Source organism: Ctenopharyngodon idella, chromosome 22 (genome assembly GCF_019924925.1).
Source record: "Ctenopharyngodon idella isolate HZGC_01 chromosome 22, HZGC01, whole genome shotgun sequence".
Classification (NCBI taxonomy): domain Eukaryota; kingdom Metazoa; phylum Chordata; class Actinopteri; order Cypriniformes; family Xenocyprididae; genus Ctenopharyngodon; species Ctenopharyngodon idella.
In genome coordinates, this window is record NC_067241.1 from 25,149,221 (window position 1) to 25,171,185 (window position 21,965).

At 36.0% G+C, this 21,965-nt stretch overlaps 1 protein-coding gene across 8 annotated transcripts in view; it reads right to left on the minus strand.

Annotated features, from left to right (window-relative positions):
- prkcbp1l (protein kinase C binding protein 1, like) overlaps nt 1–21,965 on the minus strand; it is a 28,489-nt gene that overhangs the window by 2,084 nt on the left and 4,440 nt on the right. For 4 of the 8 annotated variants that reach the window (XM_051879102.1, XM_051879105.1, XM_051879103.1 and 1 more), the window contains exons 2-19: nt 20,187–20,257; nt 19,615–19,775; nt 16,747–16,968; nt 13,661–13,774; nt 13,448–13,540; nt 13,180–13,267; nt 13,041–13,096; nt 12,770–12,847; nt 12,467–12,582; nt 10,155–10,627; nt 9,964–10,071; nt 9,731–9,880; nt 5,973–6,497; nt 5,452–5,889; nt 3,869–3,999; nt 3,376–3,456; nt 2,465–2,543; nt 2,040–2,279 (exon numbers count right to left, since the gene is read on the minus strand). In XM_051879102.1, coding sequence (XP_051735062.1) covers nt 2,040–2,279; nt 2,465–2,543; nt 3,376–3,456; nt 3,869–3,999; nt 5,452–5,889; nt 5,973–6,497; nt 9,731–9,880; nt 9,964–10,071; nt 10,155–10,627; nt 12,467–12,582; nt 12,770–12,847; nt 13,041–13,096; nt 13,180–13,267; nt 13,448–13,540; nt 13,661–13,774; nt 16,747–16,968; nt 19,615–19,775; nt 20,187–20,257 — 3,224 coding nt within the window. Of the gene's footprint in view, nt 1–743; nt 1,433–2,039; nt 2,280–2,464; nt 2,544–3,375; nt 3,457–3,868; nt 4,000–5,451; nt 5,890–5,972; nt 6,498–9,730; nt 9,881–9,963; nt 10,072–10,154; nt 10,628–12,466; nt 12,583–12,769; nt 12,848–13,040; nt 13,097–13,179; nt 13,268–13,447; nt 13,541–13,660; nt 13,775–14,513; nt 14,539–16,746; nt 16,969–19,614; nt 19,776–20,186; nt 20,258–21,965 lie in introns of those variants that run through there. The other 4 variants (XM_051879108.1, XM_051879106.1, XM_051879109.1 and 1 more) reach the window with 4 other exon arrangements.

The following is a 21,965-nucleotide window of genomic DNA, read 5'->3' on the forward strand; positions in this document are numbered from 1 at the left end:
GGCTGTCACTGTTTTTATCATTCATCAGCGGGTCAAATTCATTCTGCCAGTGATTCCAACAATATAATTTCTTTGTGCCGTTATCGTTATAGTTGTAGTGTGAACTCTTTTCTATTTATAACAATTTTTAGATCTACATCTTTACCATTATAGTTATCGTCCTTGGTGTGAACGGGCCTTAAAGGGTTAGTTCACCCAAAAATGAAAATAATGTTGTTTATTACTCACCCTCATGTCGTTCCACACCTGTAAGACCTTCGTTCATCTTCGGAACACAAATTAAGATATTTAATACTTTTAACAATTTTAATTCAGATGCCCAGAAAGCTATTAAAGACATATTTAAAACAGTTCATGTGACTACAGTGGTTCAACCTTAATGTTATGAAGCGACGAGAATACTTTTTGTGCGCCAAAAAACAAAATAACGACTTTATTCAACAATATCTAGTGATGGGCGATTTCAAAACACTGCTTCATGAAGCTTCAAAGCTTCACGAATCTTTTGTTTTGATTCAGTGGTTCGGAGCGTGTATCAAACTGCCAAAGTCACGATTTTGCAGTTTGATACACGCTCCGAACCACTGATTCGAAACAAAAGCTTCGAAGCTTCATGAAGCAGTGTTTTGAAATCGCCCAGCACTAGATATTGTTGAAAAGTCGTTATTTTGTTTTTTGGCACATAAAAAGTATTCTCGTTGCTTTATAACATTAAGGTTGAACCACTGTAGTCACATGAACTGTTTTAAATGTTTTTAGTTGCTTTCTGGGCATTTAAAAAAAACTGAAAGTGTTAATTATCTTGCTGTCAATGTAGGCCTCACTGAGCCATCGGATTTTATCAAAAATATCTTAATTTGTGTTCTGAAGATGAACGAAGGTCTTACAGGTGTGGAACGACATGAGGGTGAGTAATAAATGACAGAATTTTCATTTTTGGGTGAACTAACCCTTTAAAGAACTTTTTTTTTTAGAGTATACTTTTGTTTTATTACCTTGGCATTAAATTACAGACAACTGGATAACGCAGCTGCGTGAGTGTTTCTAATACGGATGAGGGAGTAAAAGCAAATTTGACATCTTTCTCTCTTCTGGCCAATGTAATTAATCTCTCAATATTTTTTTCCTCTTTTGTAAAATCACAGAAACACTATTGTGGATTTTTTCCTTTGCTAAGGAGCAAATAGGAACTCATAAATAACATTTGTTGTAATTCACACAACTATGATGACTTACGCTTCTAAGAACCCCAAAAATGTGAAAAAGGTCTATAGTAAATAATGAATAAAAAGTAAAAGTAAAAAAATAAAATAAAATAGTATACATTCTACGATGTGAGTGGCATTCTGTTATTGTCTTGGCATTAAAATAGGTTATTTATCTTTTTTATTTGTCTTAACGTCACTTTTTTAAAAACATTATTTGATCCGACCTATAAAAAGTAAAAGAAAAAAGACAAATATTGCATTACACTGAAATTGAATATTCATGCTGAGTGCATTGCATTATGGGACACAGTATTCTGTGCAGTGTGCTCTGTTGTATACGGCACTTGTCAATTGCAGTAGGTAGAATATATAATAGACAGCCAAAATGAAAATTCTGTTATCAATTATTTACTCTCATGTCGTTCCAAACCCGAAAGACTTTCGATCATCTTCAAGATTATATTAATGAAATATGAAAGATTTCTGTCCCTCCATTAAAGGTCTATTCACCCAAAACTCTGATGCTTCAAAAAGTTCATAAAGAGATCTTAAAAGTAATCCATATGTTTCGAGTCTTCTGAAGAGACTCGATCACTTTATATGATGAACAGATTTGATCTAGGCTTTTAATCAGTGAACATACATAGAGCTTGTATGTTATTCTGAACAGCCATTCAGAGCAGTGGCTTAGCATTTGGTACATTTAAACTGAACTTTGGTGCTCATTTGGTCGATGAAAGTTCATATCTGACCTGCAAAATTTTCCGATCCCATTCCCATTCCCAACAGTTTTGGTAAACGAAAAAGGGAGTAAGGTAGAGAAATGGTTACCTGACTGTGTGCAGGATTTCATGTGTTCGGGCCAGTGTGCCTGCTGGCATGGGTAGTCGCAGTAACTTGTGTTCCAGCAGCAGTAGAAAATGGCCTCTTTCTTGCAGTTGGCACACCACTGCTTCTTCTTAGTCTCGTCCACCGCCTGCTGCTTCTCCACCTCCATCTGTTTCTTGACCTCTGACACCAGCCGCTCCCTCTCCTGCTCCAGACTCTGCCGCATTTCAGCCATGGTCAGCTCTACACACAAACACACAATGGTGAAATATTGGTGATTGAAGCTCTAGCTTGGTCATCTAGAACTTGTAGGCATTTAGTGCGCCTTTAGTCAATGTTTTCTAAATTGCATTGGATAACAAAAGTATTTGCTATAGCATCCCGAAACACAGTTTGCAGTGCGACTGTAAGTCATCAAGGAGAGTTACCCAGATTATGTTTCATCTCTGACAGCTCCTGCTGATGCAGCCACTGGAGTTTCTCAATCTCAATCCGCAACCGCCGGATCTGCAACAAAATCCACAGAGAAAGTCACAAATTTGTTTTTTAAAGTCACCATGAAATCAAAATGGACCATTTTTATTTTTATGGAATATTACAATATTTATTATAAAGGATTTATCATGATTTTTTAAATTCACATGCCCTCGTGACCTTTAATCAAAATAACTTCCCCTCCCTTATGCAGTGACATCTCTTCTCTGATGATGTGTTTACTGGTGCCAAGGCGGGACGACCTGTCACTCACATGAGATCCACCAATAGCAAATCACAACCATCCAATCAATTTCTCATGGACAAAATCAAGTCCCGCCCTACATTTTTTCTTGTTCAAGAAGCAGTTAGATCACAATAAGTAAGAAACGACTATCGCAACTTCCGTTTCATGGCGACTTAATGCCGTACCAGCTTCTGTGGCTATTTTCGTGGTGAGAAAAATGTATGGTAAACTATATCACGTTTTAAAATAATTTTTACAAAAAAATTTGGTTTATCTTTGTTAAAAATTAATTGGTGAATCTTCTAATATTGAAAACTTGTGTCATCCTGGAATGGGTATAGATTAGATAATCTGGTTCCATTGATTTAAAAAAAAAAAAAAGATGATAAAAACTTCTTCCTTGATTTCATGAAGTTTGTTCATGAAGGTGTGAGAATGTCACATGAGAACCATATCAATATATTGGCATAATATGAATTCAGTCTGTCAACTTGCAACCTGTAAGTGTCTTAAAGAAGTTTAACTTTTCATAAAATGCACATTGACAAAGAGTGTGGATGATGGAATAAAGTCAAGTAGAAATGTCATAAGGCACAAAAAAAAAAAAAAAGTACAAACCTCTGCAATGGTGTTCCCTGTCGTGCTCTTAGAGAGATCATTGTATATCTCTGTCATTGTTCCCTTGATCACGTCCATCATCTGCCATTATGATAGATAACACAGACAACACCACAGTCAAATTCACCATCGACTTGAAAATTATTTAGACACAATTTGAGCAATAGTAGTTCAACAGTTGTAATAATCAGATGGATCAATTATATGTTCAAACTAATTATCCGAAAAGCATCAAAATTAATTTCATATAAAGAAAGTACATACTGGAATAATATTTATTTATTCTTTTTTATTAAAAGGTTTTTGAAGTTTCTGAATAACAACACACTTGAATTAGCTGTGGCCTCCAATCAAGGATTTGTGCTTCAAAAGATACTATATAAAGATGTCAAATAAGAAGTGTTGCATTGCATTGAAGGCATTCATTGTACTAATATGCTATTTAATCGAACAGTTTGACAGTTTTTACTTCTGAAGTGAATATATGACTCACCTTAGTGGTGTACTTGGCTATGTCAGCGGCGACATCAGCAGAGGCAGGAGGGGTGAGGAAGTCTCCAGCCAGACTGGAAGTGGACGTACCTGACCCTGTGTTAACAGGTGAAGTGTCTTTCTGTTGAACAGCTAGTAAAACGAGAAAGGATTAATGCCAAATTAAACCAATGTTCTGGCTTCAATAAAAATTAAGTTGTATAAGGTTGATTACCACAGAAAAAAATTTGCCTCATCCTTTAGTTGTTGTTGTTTTAAATGCAAAAATATTTTTTGGATAAATGTGAAGCTCATGTTTATTTGTGAAATCACTTTTCTTAATTTTTATTTGAGCTCTAAAAAATTGTCATTAGCCTCACAAGAATGGACAGTTGATGAATCATGATGTCCAAATAAAGTTATGTGATTTATTTTATATGGTGTGCTTATTATTTATGTAAAATCAAAAATCTATTTTTTAATACAGATTTTTATATCTAAATCTATTTATAATCTTTAAATACATTGAAATGGGAATACATGGGTATAATAAAAGATCTTATGCAAATAAGATCTTAAATAAAAATAGATTATTCATCTAGATTAGAAAAATCTTTTCAAAGATTTTTCAAAAATCTGATTTTTACATTTAAATATTTTTTTAAACATATTATTGCACATTTAAAAATAGATTTAAACAGATTATTTCAGTGTTTAGTTTTTTTTGTGTTTATCTCACAAATTCTAGTCAATAAAATAAAAATATTATTATTAAAATATTATAAATTATTATTCATCTAGGTCAAAAAAATGTAAATTAAATTCTAAAAAAAACATATATATATATATATATATATATATATATATATATATATATATATATATATATATATGTGCTGGATATATAATTAATTATTGATCTAGGTAAAAAAAAAGTAAATTAAATTCTAAAATAAATTCTAAAATGTATTTTTAAATTACATTATATATAATGTAATTTAAAAATACATTGTAGAATTTATTTTACCTAGATGAATAATTAATTATATATCCAGCATATATATATATATATATATATATATATATTTAATTCATCTAGATCAGAAAAAAATCTAAAATGTATATATATATGAAAATGTATTAATTATTATTAATCTAGGTCGGAAAAAATTTAAATTCTAAAATAAATTCTAAAATGTATTTTTAAATTATATAATAATTTATAATTAATAAGAATAATAATTTTATATATTATAAATGTTATATAAATGCATATATATCTAAATGTTTTTTTAGAATTTAATTTACATTTTTCCGACCTAGTTAAATAATAATTTCTAATATATATATATATAAAATTATTATTATTATTAATTATGAATTATTATTCATCTAGGTCAGAAAAAAATAAATAAATTCTAAAATGTATTTTTATATATATATTTAAATTAAATTCTAAAATAAATTCTAAAATGTATTTTTAAATATATATATATATATATAAAAAAATGGTAATAAAACTTCTGCACTGGGAATGTATTTACCTTTGACACACTGTCTGGTTTGGTAGCGTGTGCTGGAGTCACTGGGAATCGATGTAATTACCTTTGACGGACTGTCTGGTTTGGTAGCGCGTGTTGGAGTTGTTGGCTGAGGTCTGGGGCTGCGCTTGGTTCTGCGCCGCTGTTTGAGGAACCATCTCTCCTTGTTGTTGTTGTCTCTGCACCTTCTGCATGTGCCACTTTTGAGATGAGGTCTGGAATTTACCACCAGCCTGGTTCCACGTCGCAGGCCTTTGGGCCGGCTGTGTGCTCTCCTTGGGCAGCAGAGGGCGCTGTTTTTTCACCACACTGGATGCGGCAGGGACGGTAGACACGGGGTGAATGGCTGAGGTGGAAGTGGCTTGAGTGGTAGATGCAGTTGTGACGGTAGCTGGAGGCTTGATGGCTGATGAGGCTGCATCTTTTGGACCAGGATTGGAAGAAGATGAAGCGTTATCTGTGGATGGAGAAGCTGATATGCTGGTAGATGCGGGAGCTTTACCTAAACAGAGGGAAGAATTAGATTAGATTCCGATTAAAAATGTTTTTTTTAGAGAAACAAAATCTGAAATGTTAGGTATCTACCATCTGTTTTAATGCACGCCTGATCTTTAGGTGTAGAGACGGGGGCTGATGGAGTCTCTCGCTTGGCTTTCTTCTTTTCCCTTCCACCTGGTTCTTCACCGAGGTCTATAACCAGCTCCCGTTCAGAGTCCGAGTCCACATCGAGCTCTGTTCCAGCGGGCCGAACGTCCTGTCCAGGCTGTGACCGCTCCTTCTGGGTCGGTGCAAGGGGTTTGTTGTTCTCCTGAGAGTCTTTCTCCACGCCACCACTTATCTTCTCTTTGTTCTGGGGATCTGAGGATTTCTTGTCCCCACCTGTAGTTGCTCCAGCAGTTGATGGGGCAGCGTCTGGGTCTTGCCCTTGAGCAGATGGCGGTCTGGGTCTCTTTTTGGAGTCTTTGTGGACACTGTTGTTGTGGTTAGTGTTCTTGGGCTTCTGTTCGTCGTCAGACATGTATTCGCTGTCACTGGAGTCAGATTTGTCCGAGTCGTCCGAATCACTGTGCTCAGCATCAGGGTACACACCATCTGAGATGTCATCGATTCCTGTGGACAGAGAGAGACATTTTTTAGTTATCAATTTTACAGACTGCATATCTGGGAACATAATGGAGCTCAAAAGTAGGGCTTCAGATGTACAAAGTTTGAGGTTGGTAAGATTTTTTAATGTTTTTGAAAGAAGTCTCTAATGTTCACCAAGGCTTCATTTATTTGATCTGATTTTCAGCATCATTACTCCAGTCTTCAGTGTCACATGATCCTTCAGAAATCATTCTAATATGCTGATTTGATGCTCAAGAAACATTTATTATTATTGTCAATGTTGAAAACTGATGTTTAATATTTTTGTGAAAACCGTGATTTTTTTTTTTTTTTTTCAGGATTCTTTGATGAATAAAAAAATTCAAAAGAACAGCATTTATAATTAAGATTATAAATGTTTTACTGTCATTTTTGATCAATTTAATGCACTATTTTACAAAAGGCATATTGTGACTTTACCTTCCATATATATATATATATATATATATATACACACACATATATATATACACATACTTAATCACTAAATTCTCAGTGAAGTACAAGGTAATAAGTAATACATCACCCACAATTCTTGAAGCAAGACCCACCAATCGCCAATAACCAACAAAACTCTAGGCAATACCCACGATGAGGCAAGCTACATAACTACAGCTAACATTAACAGGCTAGTTAAATTGCTATCTACCAACCAAATGTTAAAGGTGCAATGTGTAAAATTTGGGAGGATCTATTGACAGAAATGCAATATAATATACAGTACATAACTATGTTTTCAGTGGTGCATAAAGACCTTACATAATGAACCGTTATGTATTTATTACTTAGAATGAGCCATGTCTATCTCATACACCGCGGGTCCCCCCTCCATGTCAAGTCGCCATTATGCGTTGTCACGTTTCTACAGCAGCCCTAAATGGATAAACACTCTACAGAGCGTGTTTAGTCATCGAATCATGATTCGGATCGCGTGTCAAACCGCCAAACTGCTAAAATCATGTGACTTTGGCGCTCCGAACCTCTGATTCGACACGCTGATTCATAATGCTCCGAAGCTTCCTGAAGCAGTATTTTGAAATCGGCCATCACTATATAAGTCGTTATTTTGTTTTTTTTGGTGCACCAAAAATATTCTCGTTGCTTTAAAACCACTGTACGCACATGAACTGATTTAAATATGTTTTTAGTACATTAATGGATCTTGAGAGAGGAAATGTCATTGCTGGCTATGGAGGCCTCACTGAGCCATCAGATTTCAACAAAAATATCGTAATTTGCGTTCCGAAGATTAACGTAAGGTCTTACGGGTGTGGAACGGCATGAGGGTGAGTAATAAATGACATTATTTTCATTTTTGGGTGAACTAACTCTTTAAGCAAAATTTAGAATGGGCTCCTTTAGGGCTGGGCGATATGACCAAAATCTTATATCATGATATGAGTAATTTTATATCGCGATAACAATATATATCACAATATAGTTATTTTTGCTTTAAATAAGATTATGATATCAAAATTTTCCATATCATTGAAATTTCATAATTATCATCAATTGATGAAAATTAATACTAGCCTAAAAAACTCTCAAGTTTACTGAAGACAAATAAACTGATAAAGAAAGAGCAAAAAAACCCAAACTACAATAGAACAAAGACAGACGAAATAGACCTACATGAAAAAACTTCAAGCACTAGAAAATATATAAAGTAATCAAAGTTATAAAATACAACGCATAGTCTTTACTGTGTAAATTAAATATACATTTATTCTTATTAAAGTTACAAAAGCAAGCAGTGAGAGATTTTCTCTCTTTTTTGTTGTTTGATTAGCATTAATAATGACAGCAGGTAAATTTGGATGCTGTCCCTTTAAGACTGACTGCACCGATCCATTAACTCAACCTTGTCTTTCTCAACTGTACCTTCTCTTAAGACATAAATGGCTCTATTTACTTGCAAATATGTGGTCACTTTGGCACATAGGTATGTGTATTTAATCGTTCAAGCCCAATTAGGCATCAAAAAGTACTCCGTTCAGCCCTCACGTGCTCTATGAGAAGCGGCTTCATGTCGCGCGTCTCTCAGACAGCGCGTGCATATGCTGAAATGAGTTGTCTTTCGCTGCTAATTGCACTTAAACGGTTTAAAACCACTTGTTTTTAAACCGCAATGTTTAAAAACTCATGCAAATTATACATTTTCGTGACCGCCACCAGTTGCCAAATTTCAACCGGCTAATCGTGTCTACCAGTATATCGCCCACCCCTACTTATTGTGCTTAATACACTTTAACATCGAGCACGTCTCTAATTCGCAATCACCTTCTGAGACAGGCAGGTTTCATGCGCACACTTTGGCAGTGAGCCAGTCAGTACGAGCGCTGCACCGAGTTCCTTTTCAGGATATATTGCACTTATAACTCTTAACATCAAGAACGTCCCGCTCTTTATATTCTCAGTCATGCATTTCATCACTCTGAAGTGTCAATAGTGCAATATATTTACATACTACGATATAGCAAAATCTCTAACGATAGACATTTTATTTCGTGGTAACGATAAATATCCTCATATCGCACAACTGAACTGGTCACAACAGGAAGCTGAATTGGAATATGAAAAAGAATGACAGGAAGAGAAATATGACTGAATTGCAATTCAAATAAATTTAAGTAATGGATATTTAGAAGAAATTTGTCAGTAATGGTATGAATGAAGATTTCTTCTACATTACTCTATAAATCTCCCTGTCTTTAAGGCCTCTTAGATTTAAAAAAATGTTTGTTTTTTTAACTTTCAAACAACATTCAAAAACTGCCTTGGCAAATTTTCCATTCTTAACTTTCCTTCTTGTAAAAAATTACACCTATTGCAATTATTTGAAATTATCTGAATTTCAAATCACTTTAATTCTACTTTATATTCAAATTTCAATTCTAGCTCCTTTTTGCTACATCAATTCAAATTGGGCATTTGAATTGGAATTGAAAAGACATTCTCAATTCAGTTCTGTATGGCACAAACCCTGTATTAAATAAAATATTTTTATTTTTGCTGCTTGAAATCAAACATTGTAATGTTGTGACTGATCTCAAAGCAGGTTGGTTTGATTCAAGAATGTTCTGATATTCATATGGAGGAAATAAATGTGAATACATTTTCGAAACCAAGATTGCTGAAAAAGTGGCTGGCCATAGTTAAGGTCTATCATCATTTCAGTGTGTCTGTATGTTCATTACCCAGCTGGGCCTTGCAGCTCTCTATAGTTTTATCCAAACTCCTAGTAGGTTTTTTGGGAGAGGTGAGGAGAACTGACGCCCCTTGCTGCTGCTGCTGTTGTTGTACAGTCTCACTCAACTCCTTCAGGTCCATTTCAGCTTTAATGCGATCTGAGGGAACACATCCAACACAAATATTCAACAAACACAGAGATAAATGGTGCAGTCGACAGCAGGTTGATTTGATAACTTACCAAGATTGAGGTTGAGAATGCCTCCTGTGGCTGAGCTCCTTTCTTGTTTAACCGGTGTGGGTACGAGAGGCTTGGGGCTGCCGCTTGTCTTTAGAGACCCAGGGGACGCTGGGGGCCAAATTTTGAAAACTTTAATCTCCCACTGTTTTTTGTTAAACAAATTATTTGCCATTTGAAGTCTAGGTAATCACCTGTATAATCCATTGAGTCTTCACCGGCGCTATAGTGACTCGATGACACTCTCGCCCCTCGCTCGTCCTGTTCCAGATCTGACCCTGTGTGGACTGAAGAGTTGGTGCTCATTGGTGATCTGGGCATGTCCGTCACAGAGATCCGGCGTCCCGCCCCTCCTGACATCACTGTCTTACCCAGGAGCATCTTGGGGGATGCGGTCATATCGAAGTTGAACTTGACTTTGTCCTGTTTCTCAGGCTTCACCATGCCTTTTTTAGGGTTACTAGGGTCCTGCAGCATTTGGAACTGGTTGTTGGGTGTGTAAGGTGTCCGGAATGGAGCGTAGTTGAACACACCGTATTTCTTGCGCACGTTTTCCACGTAGACCTCCATTTCTTGCATGGCGCTGTTGAAGATGCTTTTGGTCTTCTTCACAGAGAAGGGGATCTCCTTAGACATGAGGTAACAGTTGTTTATGGGCACCCAGGCTCTGAAAGGTAAAGTACATATTTTAATACAAATAAAAAATGTGTATGGCAGTATGACTCCACTATAAGATCCTTGTTGATGTACATTACCGCTCAAAAGTTTGGAATAAATAAAATGTTTTAATGTTTTGAAAGAAGTCACCATGTCAAAATGCTCACCAAGGCTGCATTTATTTGATCGAAAATACAGTAAAAACAGCAATAACATATCAGCATCATTACTCCAGTCTTCAGTGTCACATGATCCTTCAGAAATCATTCTAATATGATGATTTGCTGCTCAAGAAATAATTCTTCTTATTATAAATGTTAAATAATAATTATTTGTTTTTACAATTTGTTTTATGTTTGTTATTAAGTTTTAATGCCTAATATTTTTGAGGAAACCATGATACATTTATTTGCATTTATCAGCATTTACTTGAAATAGAAACATTTTGTAACATCCCTTTAAATGCAAATGAGCTGCCTGCTCCCCATCCCCTTTCCAGAAGAGGGCGGAGCTTTAACAGCTCGCACTTTGGTTGCTCAACAACAACAAAGCTGGAGAATGTCACGCAGCCAAAATGAGGATTGTCAGTAACGGTGTTCAGCCTTACATTGTTCACACCGGAGTTGGACACTGAGACTCAGGAAGAAGTTACAACTTTTAGAATTAAACTGGAGGTTTCTGAATGGTTAGTGGATAAATTTATGTAGCTGCTGTGGAGTTGATTCAACTCATTGACTAGCATGTGCCGTCATGTTAATCTTTTGTGCAAATCCAGCGTTTGTGAAGCAGTCCGGTGTAAAATGTCGGCATGACAACAACACTCTACTACAACAACTCTTCCTCTTCTCTAAAGCAGCTCAACATGGCCTCGCCCCCTTTGTTGCGTGTTCTCGGGGGCGGGGTTTATGTAAATTTTAGGGTTTGTCACCAACCCGGAAAGAATTTCATTGTAGTCCCTACCAGCCGTTTGTTGTAGTCCTTAAAAAGAGATTTCTGTAAAAGAAAATATCTCCCTTTGCATTGAACTTTGAGCATCATAACTTAAACAACAGATGTTGTTTATGCTCTAACAGTAACATTACACACTAATTAAAGTTAAAACAGCGAAATCATAATCAAGGACCCCTTTAAATCCTACTGACCCCAAACTTTTGAATGGTAGTATATCACGGTTTCCACAAAAAATATTTGCAGCACAACTGTTTTCAACACTCATAATAATAAGAAATGTTTCTTGAACAGCAAATCATAAATAAAATAAAAACAAAAGAAATAAAATTATGCAAGCTTCTATAAACACTGTAGTGAATTGGTTGCCAAATTGTTATGTATAGTTGGAAAAAATTGATTCACAGAAATGAATCAAACTTCCTAAATGTATTTGCTAGTTAAAAATCAGAGGTTAAGTTTAAATCAGAAATGATATTGAAATATGTTTTAACACCCTCAGGTCATAAAACTTTAGTAATGGTCTTTAGGAACGGGCCAAATATTATGTTCAAGCTTTGATTTAAGTGCTTAATTTTTTATATCGGTAGCAAAATCATTGCAATCATATTGTAAAACTGGTAACACTTTACAATAAGGTTCATTAGCTAACATTAGTCAACATCAAGAGTTGTATTTGTTAATATACTGTGAAGTAACACGAACAAACAATGAACTGCTGTAATTTTATTAACTAACATTAACAAAGATTAACAAATACAGTATTGCTCATGGTTAGTTCATGTTAGTTAATACATTAACTAATGTTAACAAATGAACCTTATTGTAAAGTGTTATCATAAATATTCAATATATTCAATATAAGTGAATGCCTAAGTAAATACAAGAGTAACAGACTCACCGGTCATGCTGGCCAAAGAACCGTGCGTCCACCTGACCGTCCTTGTCTCTCAGGGCTTTAGCGGGCCAGAAGGGAAAACCTTTCAGTTTGGCCCACACCAGAGGGTGAGGCTGAGACTACATGAAACATAAACATGAGCATTTGCTACACTTGAAATACAGCCCAGATATTGACTGGTTTTTAAAAACATATTACATAATTAACAGGCTTAACTACAAACCACAAAGCAGCTTGATACCAGGAGCCAGCATTCACATGATATGAACAGTACTATTATATCTTAAAAAAAGATCATCCTCTTACACAAGGTTCACAGAACCAGTTGTCCCTCTTCTGACAGGCGGACAGGTAGCACTCTGGACAAACCTCAATTTCATTCATCTGTGGATGATTTATAGATACTGTAATACTTCCCAAAACCACCTTTACAGAACTAAAATATGTACAATTACACATACACTTCATTTCAAAAGCCTTGCTTAACATAAAAAAAAATCTTACAGACCACAAACTTCTGAACTGCAGTGTAACAGATTTTGTATAACATGTATTGAAATGATATTAGACTACTCACTTCATGTTCACAGATCTTGACAATAACTTTAGCAGTTGCTGTTAGCTTGTGGTTCCCTGAAATAGAGCCATATAGACGTCATGAATGTACTGAAGTGAGTAAAGATACAAGCACATTGATTTCACAGTCCAGCACTAACCTCCATTATAAATGATACAGTTGTGCAGAATCCACTTCACGTCAGCCAAAAATGCTTCTGTGCAACCATACATTTTCTTCTTGATATTCTACAGACATATATTTCTCAGTTACAGCATTTTTTTAACCACATACAGTGCCTAAAAAGCAAACTTCAAAAAAACATTTTGAAGTTAATTAGGTTTTACATGATTAAACAATATATATACTCTTCGAAATGAAGACAAAAACAATATGTGAACACTTGTAACACAGAAAACCTGATGTACCTTTTCTAGAGTACACAGGTCCATTGGGTGAAATATATATTCAGCATAATCCGGGTGCTGCTCCAGGGACACCGGCTTCTGAAACGGCTCCGTCTGCAAGAAATCAGTGTATCCAACGTAATCAATGTACCCCAGTCACATGAAAACCAATAGCATCATAATGAAAATACGGAGTGATTGAATAAATTGTGAGGGATGTGGTATTTGACTCACCCCTGGCTGTTTCATCTTCTGCAGAGCGAACTTCAGCAGGTACGACAGCTGCTCCAAGTTCAGCATGGTCATAGCTTTACTCTGAGTCTCTATGCATTCAGCCACCGTTATTTTCTGAAGCAGAGAGTGAAATGACTGTACCATATCCATACATCACTCACAAACAGTTCATAATCATTCATATGATCTCAAGCGTTCCCACACTTCCAGTTTCAAAAGGCAAAGTTAACATCTGTCGATTCATAGTGACTGTCCATTTAGCCTGATATTATTAAATGCCATCTCCTCCGAATTAGGACTGTAAGAAAGTACTGAAGCTATTTTAGGTTGTAAACATATGAATTATACCAGAATAAATTGATTTGTGACCAAATTTCAGATTTCATGATGCATGAAAAAAAAAAAAAAATGTAAGCAAATAAATTGTCGTCAGAGGAAATATCTACACCTCTACAAAACAATTTCAACTCGTTTCACTATTTTCTGAATGGTCTAGTTCATCCTAGTCCAAGAAAAATTATAGAATTCTTAGGAAAGGAGAAGAGTCTGTCATATTTAGTGTTCCAAAACCTAGTGAGCTTGCTGTCTACATAGGGAGCTCCTATCATATGTAGCATCCTAACTATAGTTCGCAACAGTTAGGTTCTGGAAGTAAAAATTCCATTCACTTTCTCTATAGGGCAACTGATTTTTAACGATATCTTATTTACCTTTAAAGACAGCCTTACTGTGAGCGACAAGGTTGTTAATCGATAGTATTTGCTTCTGTGGAAGCTGTCAGCCCACATTATTTCATCTTAGTTTTAAAATAATCATGTTTAACAGCATAATTTGTGGTGAAAAACTACATTACCCATGATGCTGTATAGAAAATTCCATCAACCAGAGTCGAAACAAGTAAAACACCCCAAAAGATCTTATTAGCTCTGCCTGTAATCAAGCCTGTCTTACTAAATACTTGTGGAACCAACGGTGCTGAAAAAGTGGGCGGGCTCTAATGCACTATTAAGAAACCTCATAACTGACTGATACTGATACTCAACATGATAAGCATAAAACATTTAAAGGGGAAAAAAATGAAAATTCCACCCCAAAAATGAAAATTCTGTCATCATTTACTCACACTCAAGTAGTTCCAAACCTGTATAAATTTCTTTGTTCTGCTGAACACAAAGGAAGATATTTGGAAGAATGTTCGTAACCAAACAGATCTCGCCCCCCATTTACTGCCATAGTATTTATTTTTCCTGCTATGTTAGTCAATGGGGGGCGAGATCTGTTTGGTTACTGACATTCTTCCAAATATCTTCCTTTGTGTTCAGCAGAACAAAGAAATTTATACATTTTTGGAACTACTTGAGTGTGAGTAAATGATGACAGAATTTTCATTTTTGGGGTGAACTATCCCTTTAAAAATGTACTTATACTGCAAAACGATTATTAACACTTTTCAGTACTGGTTGAAATTTGTTTATTTATAATCAACAATTATTGTGACTCATCCACTTTGGAACACAAAAGATGATATTTTGAAGAATGTTCGAAAAGGACTGTTGTTGGCAATATTGGAATAAGGCCATGTGTCCACAAAAGCATTTTTTCCCCACTGCTTTACATTGTATTGACATTTTTATATAGAAACAATACAGAAACAAACTGTGAATCTATGAAATGAGATACTAGTAACACTTCCATGGATATTCCGTATCCTAACAAGCAACTGAAAAAAAAAAAAAACGCTCTGCCGAAACGCTCTCAAGTGCCCACAGCTAGGCATTTTCAGCAGAGCGCCTAGTGTTTTCAGCTGGCTAAAACGCTTTGGTGGACACGCAGCCTAAGAGACACAACAACATTCCAGCCCATTGACTTCCATTGTATGGACAAAAAACATAATATAAATATATAAATAGAATATCTTTTTTTAGTTTCCATTTTAATTTTAGATCAGGTTTTAGTTGTTTTTTTAATGTGCTTTTGTCATTTTTGTGCAATTTGGCTTTTGGCTGTGCGATTAATCAGTATGCAATGTGAATGCAGTGCCCCTAAATCTAGCGCGAGAACAGAGTGGGTTTGGAAGAAAGCACCGAAACAGCGAAGATGAATTCAGGGCAGGATAAGGACTTCAAAACCAACATCCGTGGCTTAAGAATATTTTGGACACAGGAGAGATGATGTATCATAGTGCAGGTAATTTGCAAGAACTGTCAAACTCTCGTTGTGGCAAACATTCACACAGAATGTGTTTTTGCGATTAAAAACCAAGATGCAAGTCTATAGTCGTGTTATTTAAAAGTTGAACTTTTACCTTGAACAATGTATAGAAACGGCATGTCATGGACATGTGCAAAAGATGCGAGCTCACAAGTTAAAGACGTCCGTCTAGCATGCGTTTACATAGAAAAACAATGGAATATTCTGAACCGGGTGAACATAAATTGATAATACAGGCATTTGCAAACCAACATACAAAAAAAGAGTTCAAAAAGGCATAAAGAAATAACCGACGCCATCACATATCATTTATGCAAAGATATGGTGCCCGTAAATATCATTAATAAAGCCAGCTTCCAAAAAAATGATACAGGAAAATATTGTTTCAAAACTGATTGAAAATCGAAATTGCAATATTCATCAAAAAATCGTGATAGTATTTCTTTGCCTTGGCAACAAACTGAAATAAAATAAGTGGAAAGTACTAAAACTTTTATTTAATTACTTAAAAAAAAAAAAAAAAAAAATCATCTAATATTTATATTTAATTTAAATTAACAAAAATGATTTTTAATAGTTTTCGTTTTAGCTAACAATAACACTTTTACGACATTAGGGTGAGTAAACGATGTCAGAATGTTCATTTTTGGGTGAACTATCCCTATAAGGCAGCATAATTTTGCCTGCTTTGTGAAACAACCTTCAAAAAGTGCCTGCGCCTCAAAATAAGTAGGCAGCTCACTAGGTCTTGGAACAGATCTTAGGTTTCCATATGACCGGTTATTGACATGATTTATTGCTATACAAACAGCTTTTCATGTTCTGAACATATTTGAACGTGGAAACTAATCCAGACACAGTACAGTTCTCAGTACCTCGCATTCTGGACAGAACCAGTCGCCCTCAGGCTCTGCGGCCAGTTTGAGGCACTTGGCGTGGTAGACGCGCGGGCAGAGCTCACAGCAGAGCACCTGGCCCTCGCGGTGACACACCCAGCAGTAGAAGTCATTCCGCCCGTCCTGCGGTACAACATCAACAGGGTCTGTGGTGAGTGCGGGCTGCTTGACATAGTAAAAGGGACCATGTCTAAGCTCACACTGAAATGCAGGCAAGAGAGACAGGGCAAAGGGGTCAAATCACAAGCCACATCACTCGCAGGGGAAACTTAGCAAGGCACTGCAATAAATCAAGCACGGACAGGTAAGCAGTCACTTGACCACTGGGTCAAAAGCGGCACATGGGAAGACACTATGTAGGATTTCAATTCACATTTCCATAAACACACTACATGACTACATTTTTCATGTGTGATCTGAGAACCATGTGGTGTCTGAGATCAAGTGTGTTTCACCAGGATTGGAATGAAATCCTAAATTACCATCAGATGCCAAATACAGATTAGCAGGATCAAGGGACAGATAGTTTACACAAAGTTTTGATTCATATGGTAACATCATAATAAATGACAGCTAATTATTAGTGCTCAATACTTATAAGTTACTAATTAATTTAAATTTGCTTGATATTTTCACATAAAGCCAATAAGCAAATCCACATTTGGCATCTTTCATTGTTCGTACATATGGCAACACTCCACCACAAAGACACCACAGCATTCAATAAAATCAGAGCACTTGATTATTAGCTGTAATAAAGTGAACGCGCACCCAAAAAGAAGCATTCGGACACTTAAGTGTCATATGCAAACAAATGAGTGGTAATGAAAGCTATTCTGAGAACTTCCCATTTGAGCTATTTTTGCAATGACATTTAACCAGCTGGTAACCACAGGTGCAGTTCATCACATTAACCATGTACACTACTAGTTTGGGTTCAGTAAGATTTTTTTAAAAGAAAATTAAGACTATTAATCAAATAATATATAAATAAAAAAAAAAAAATCACTTTTCCACAAAAATATTAAAGGGTTAGTTCACCCAAAAATGAAATTTCTGTCATTAATTACTCACCCTCATGTCATGCCCTCATATATATTTTTTTTATTCCCCATAGAAAGCAACATAATTACCATCATTCAAGGTCCAGAAAGTCACTAAAGACATCATTAAAATAGTCAACGTGACTACAGTGGTTCAACCTTAATATTATGAAGCGACAAGAATAGTTTTTGTGCGCAAAAGCAAAACAAAAATAATGACTTTATTCAACAAATTCATCTCTCCCATCATTCTCCTATGCTGTTTTCAGTGCAGAGCTTCCAGGTTCTACGTCAAAACGGTGACTCAGTATTGGCCGACGCATGCGTGTGATGCTGATGCAGGAGCCGGCGTTCTGACGTAGAACATGGAAGCGCGTTCAGAAACTGCAAAAACAAAACTGTGTTTTGTTTTTGCAGACAAAAAATGTTCTTGTCACTTCATAACATTAAGGTTGAACCACTGTAGTCACGTTGACTATTTTAATGATGTCTTTACTCCCTTTCTGGACCTTGAATGACAGTAATTACGTTGCTTTCTATGGGGGATAAAAAAAACTCTCGGATTTCATCAAAAATGTCTTAATTTGTGTTCTGAAGATGAACGAAGGTCTTACGGGTGTGGAACAACATGAGGGTGAGTAATTAATGACAGAAATTTCATTTTTGGGTGAACTAACCCTTTAAGCAGTACAACTGTTTTCAACATTGATAATAATAAGAAATGTTTCTTGAGCATCAAATCATCATATTAGAATGATTTCTGAAGGATCATGTGACACTAAAGACACTAATGATGCTGAAAATTCAGCTTTGCCATCACAGAAATAAATTTCATTTTAAAATATATTACAACAACAACAAAAAAAACTATTTTAAATTGTAATATTATTTCACAATATTACTGCTGTACTGTATTTTTGATCGAATTGACGCTTACTGAGCATAAGAGACTTTCAAAAACATAAACAATTTTTTTTTTTTACAGACCCCCAAGCTTTTGAATAGTAGTGTACACCAAATGATAACCAGAAAGCATCAATACATTTTGCCTTCATTATAAACCGTATATTTATTATTTTATCATTTAAAACAGGATGTTCTTTAATTAAGCCCCAATTGGTTTGATATTTTATTCTCTGTCTAATGCAATGACATAAATCCATCAAAGGAATTGTTCAACAAAAAATGAAAATCATTATTTATTCACCCTTATGTCATTCCAAACCCCTATGACTTTCTTTCTTCTGTGCAACACAAAAGAAGTTATTTTACAAAAGCATTTTTTGTCCATATTTCGTGCAATGATGTTTGACTTTCATTGTATAGGCAGCTAAAACATTCTTCAAAATATCATCTTTTGTGTTCCAAAGAAAAAAGGTAATATTTGGAACCGCATAAGAATTTTCAGAATTTTCATTTTTGGGTGAACTATCCCTTTAAGTATATGCCTGTAGTGTCCAAATGCTTTTTGAGGCCAACCTATGGCTTACAGGACAGAAATCCCCACAAGGGGTCGACTTTGTTCATGCAAATCAGTTAAAGCATTCGGCCCCTTTCAATGGCCAGCGTTTTATCATTAAAAACTGCACACTGAATAGAAATTAAAATCAATCACACAGATTTACAAGCCACAATCAATTCTGATTCATTCATTTGGCCGTTCAAATAGAAAAAAAAAAAAAAAAATGTAAAAGGACATCTTACAAATTTAAAGTAAGCATTTGAACAAAAATGATCTGCTCAACCCAATTAAAATCAGACAAAAGGATGTCAGGATGAAAGGGAAGCTAGTGAGGGAACATACTTGGTCTTTATTGTTGTTGATTAATCCTGGTTTCTTCTTCTTCTTTGTGGGACTGGGTGACGTGTCAGAGGGTGAGTGTCCGTTTGAGGAATGTGGAGGACTGGGTGCTTTCCTCTTCTGCGCAGTCAGCGCCTGCTCTGCTGATCCTAGATCAGGGACAGCTGGCAAGAGAACCACAGCTGATTCATTATGCAAAGCCCATACTGATAATACAACACCTCACCCAGCTGGGCCTGTGATTGTGACCTTTCAAAGCATCAACAACACAAACCACCATCGACCTTCATGCACAAAGAGACTTGTCTTTTATGCACATCTTCAAGATTAAAACGAAAGATGGCGCATTAAACATCCGACTAACCTACTCACAGCCATTATGAAAGAGGAAATTAGGTTGCATGTCATATTTGATGTGGTTCAGATTAAAAGTGTGACTTGCTTTTTATTCATTTCAGGATTTCAACTCTTAAAATCTATATTTGGGGTCTATTATGTAAGATTAAAGCACAAATTAAAGCACTAAATCAATTTATACAACAAAGTAATCTAAATTTTAGAATAAAAAAAAATACCTTTGGGTGGCATGGACACCTCCATCCCATCAACAGCATCGGACTCCGTCTTTATTTCCTCCACAGCCAAACTAAATGAAGTAGAGAGAGGGAGAGCAAAAGAAAATGCTGGAATAAGACACTGAAACCTCATGTGGTCTACCCCTGAGATAAAAGACTTGGATGATGTAATCTAATCTCCAGAGTTATGTTGTTGTTGTTCATAGCAATCGTCCTCCATTCCACATCTGAACCACTTTTACTTGGGCAGGGAGACCCTTGCATGAGTATTGCTTTGTCTGAACTGTGCTGTAACCTATTATCAGCCTGTAGAGTGAATTTACAACAGGATATTAACCTTACGTCTGATCGAGACGGTGCGAGGCATAAACTCACTCTCTGTATCTAGTAATAGACCAGCACCTCCCTCAGATGAACCAAACATGTTCATGGGGAATACCGCCGTGAATAGGTCCACTCACTGGGGATTACGGCGGCGACGTCTGCTGAGCACCGGAGAGTGTCTTTAATTCAGACTTGGTAGTCTACTTCTTGTCTGAGAGGATTTGGCCTCTAAAATACCATCAGCTACTGACATGGATACATTCAAAATGTGCCCAATAATGCACTAGTATTTACATCATGTTCACGTTGTATAAAATGTAAACTGGCTGTCAAGCTGACATTAATTTTTCTTGGCAGAATGTTTGCATCATAAAATTTATCAAAAACGAATGAAATTATACAACTGATAAGGCCTATATTAACAACGGGATGTTAAAAAGAAACATTGCTGTCCTATGAAACCCTTCACATATTTTTTTATATTTTGTGTTTTCTCAGGAAAAAAAAAAAAATAGATGTAGGTCTCAAAACTGACACAGCCTGCCCTTATCAGTCAGTAAGCAATAAAGCGGCAAGCAATAAAAGGTGAATTTGCTGTTACAAAATGACTGGGCATCGTAAATGGTTAAAGAGATGCAATAAAAAAACGACTGTTCTCGCTTTATTTTCGAGTTCCGGTAGGGCTGTACTATATATTGCTTCAGCATCGGCATCGCAATATGCGCATAGTCACGTCGCAGCAATGTCAAATCACATGTGAGTTGCAGATTAATTGAAAAGTTTAACCATCATAGAGTGAATGTTTATCATTAAGTCCTGTCAGTTTAAACATTCAAGTGAGTTTAAAGCATGCAAGATGTGAAAGAGAACTCAATTCGTGCTGTGCAGACAGCATGCGAACACCGAATTCAGTTCTCTTTCTCATCTTTTTATGCTTGAACGGACACATACACACAAAATTGTCAAAATGTCCGTCTCGTAAATAACCAGTGTAGCGAAGCAGCGACTTCCAACAGAAGCACAGAAAGCAATTTGTCACATGATAGTGGAACGCTGAGTTGGAACGTCTACTAGAAAAGCTCAGAGCTCAGAGACTCAATGATCTCCAGCGATTTAATCGCAGTCAATTTAAACGTGGTTTATCCTGGCATGACTACAACGAGCAACAGCGCATTTTGGCTACGTTCACACTGTAACTCCAAATCCGATTTTTGACTGTCCACATGGTGTATCGCAACTGTTAAGATCCGATTTGTGTGTCCATGCCGGTGTTTCGTTTTCCAGAATATCTGCATTGGTTTCTATGACAATGGCATTGCGTTGGTAGGTATACGGCAAAAAAAAAAAAAAACAACAACAGCAACCGCTGCATGGAGGGGTTTGCAATAGAGATGTTGTCTTATTTACAGTCTGACATTTACGTTTTAAGCCTGGAACACACCAAGCCGACGGTCA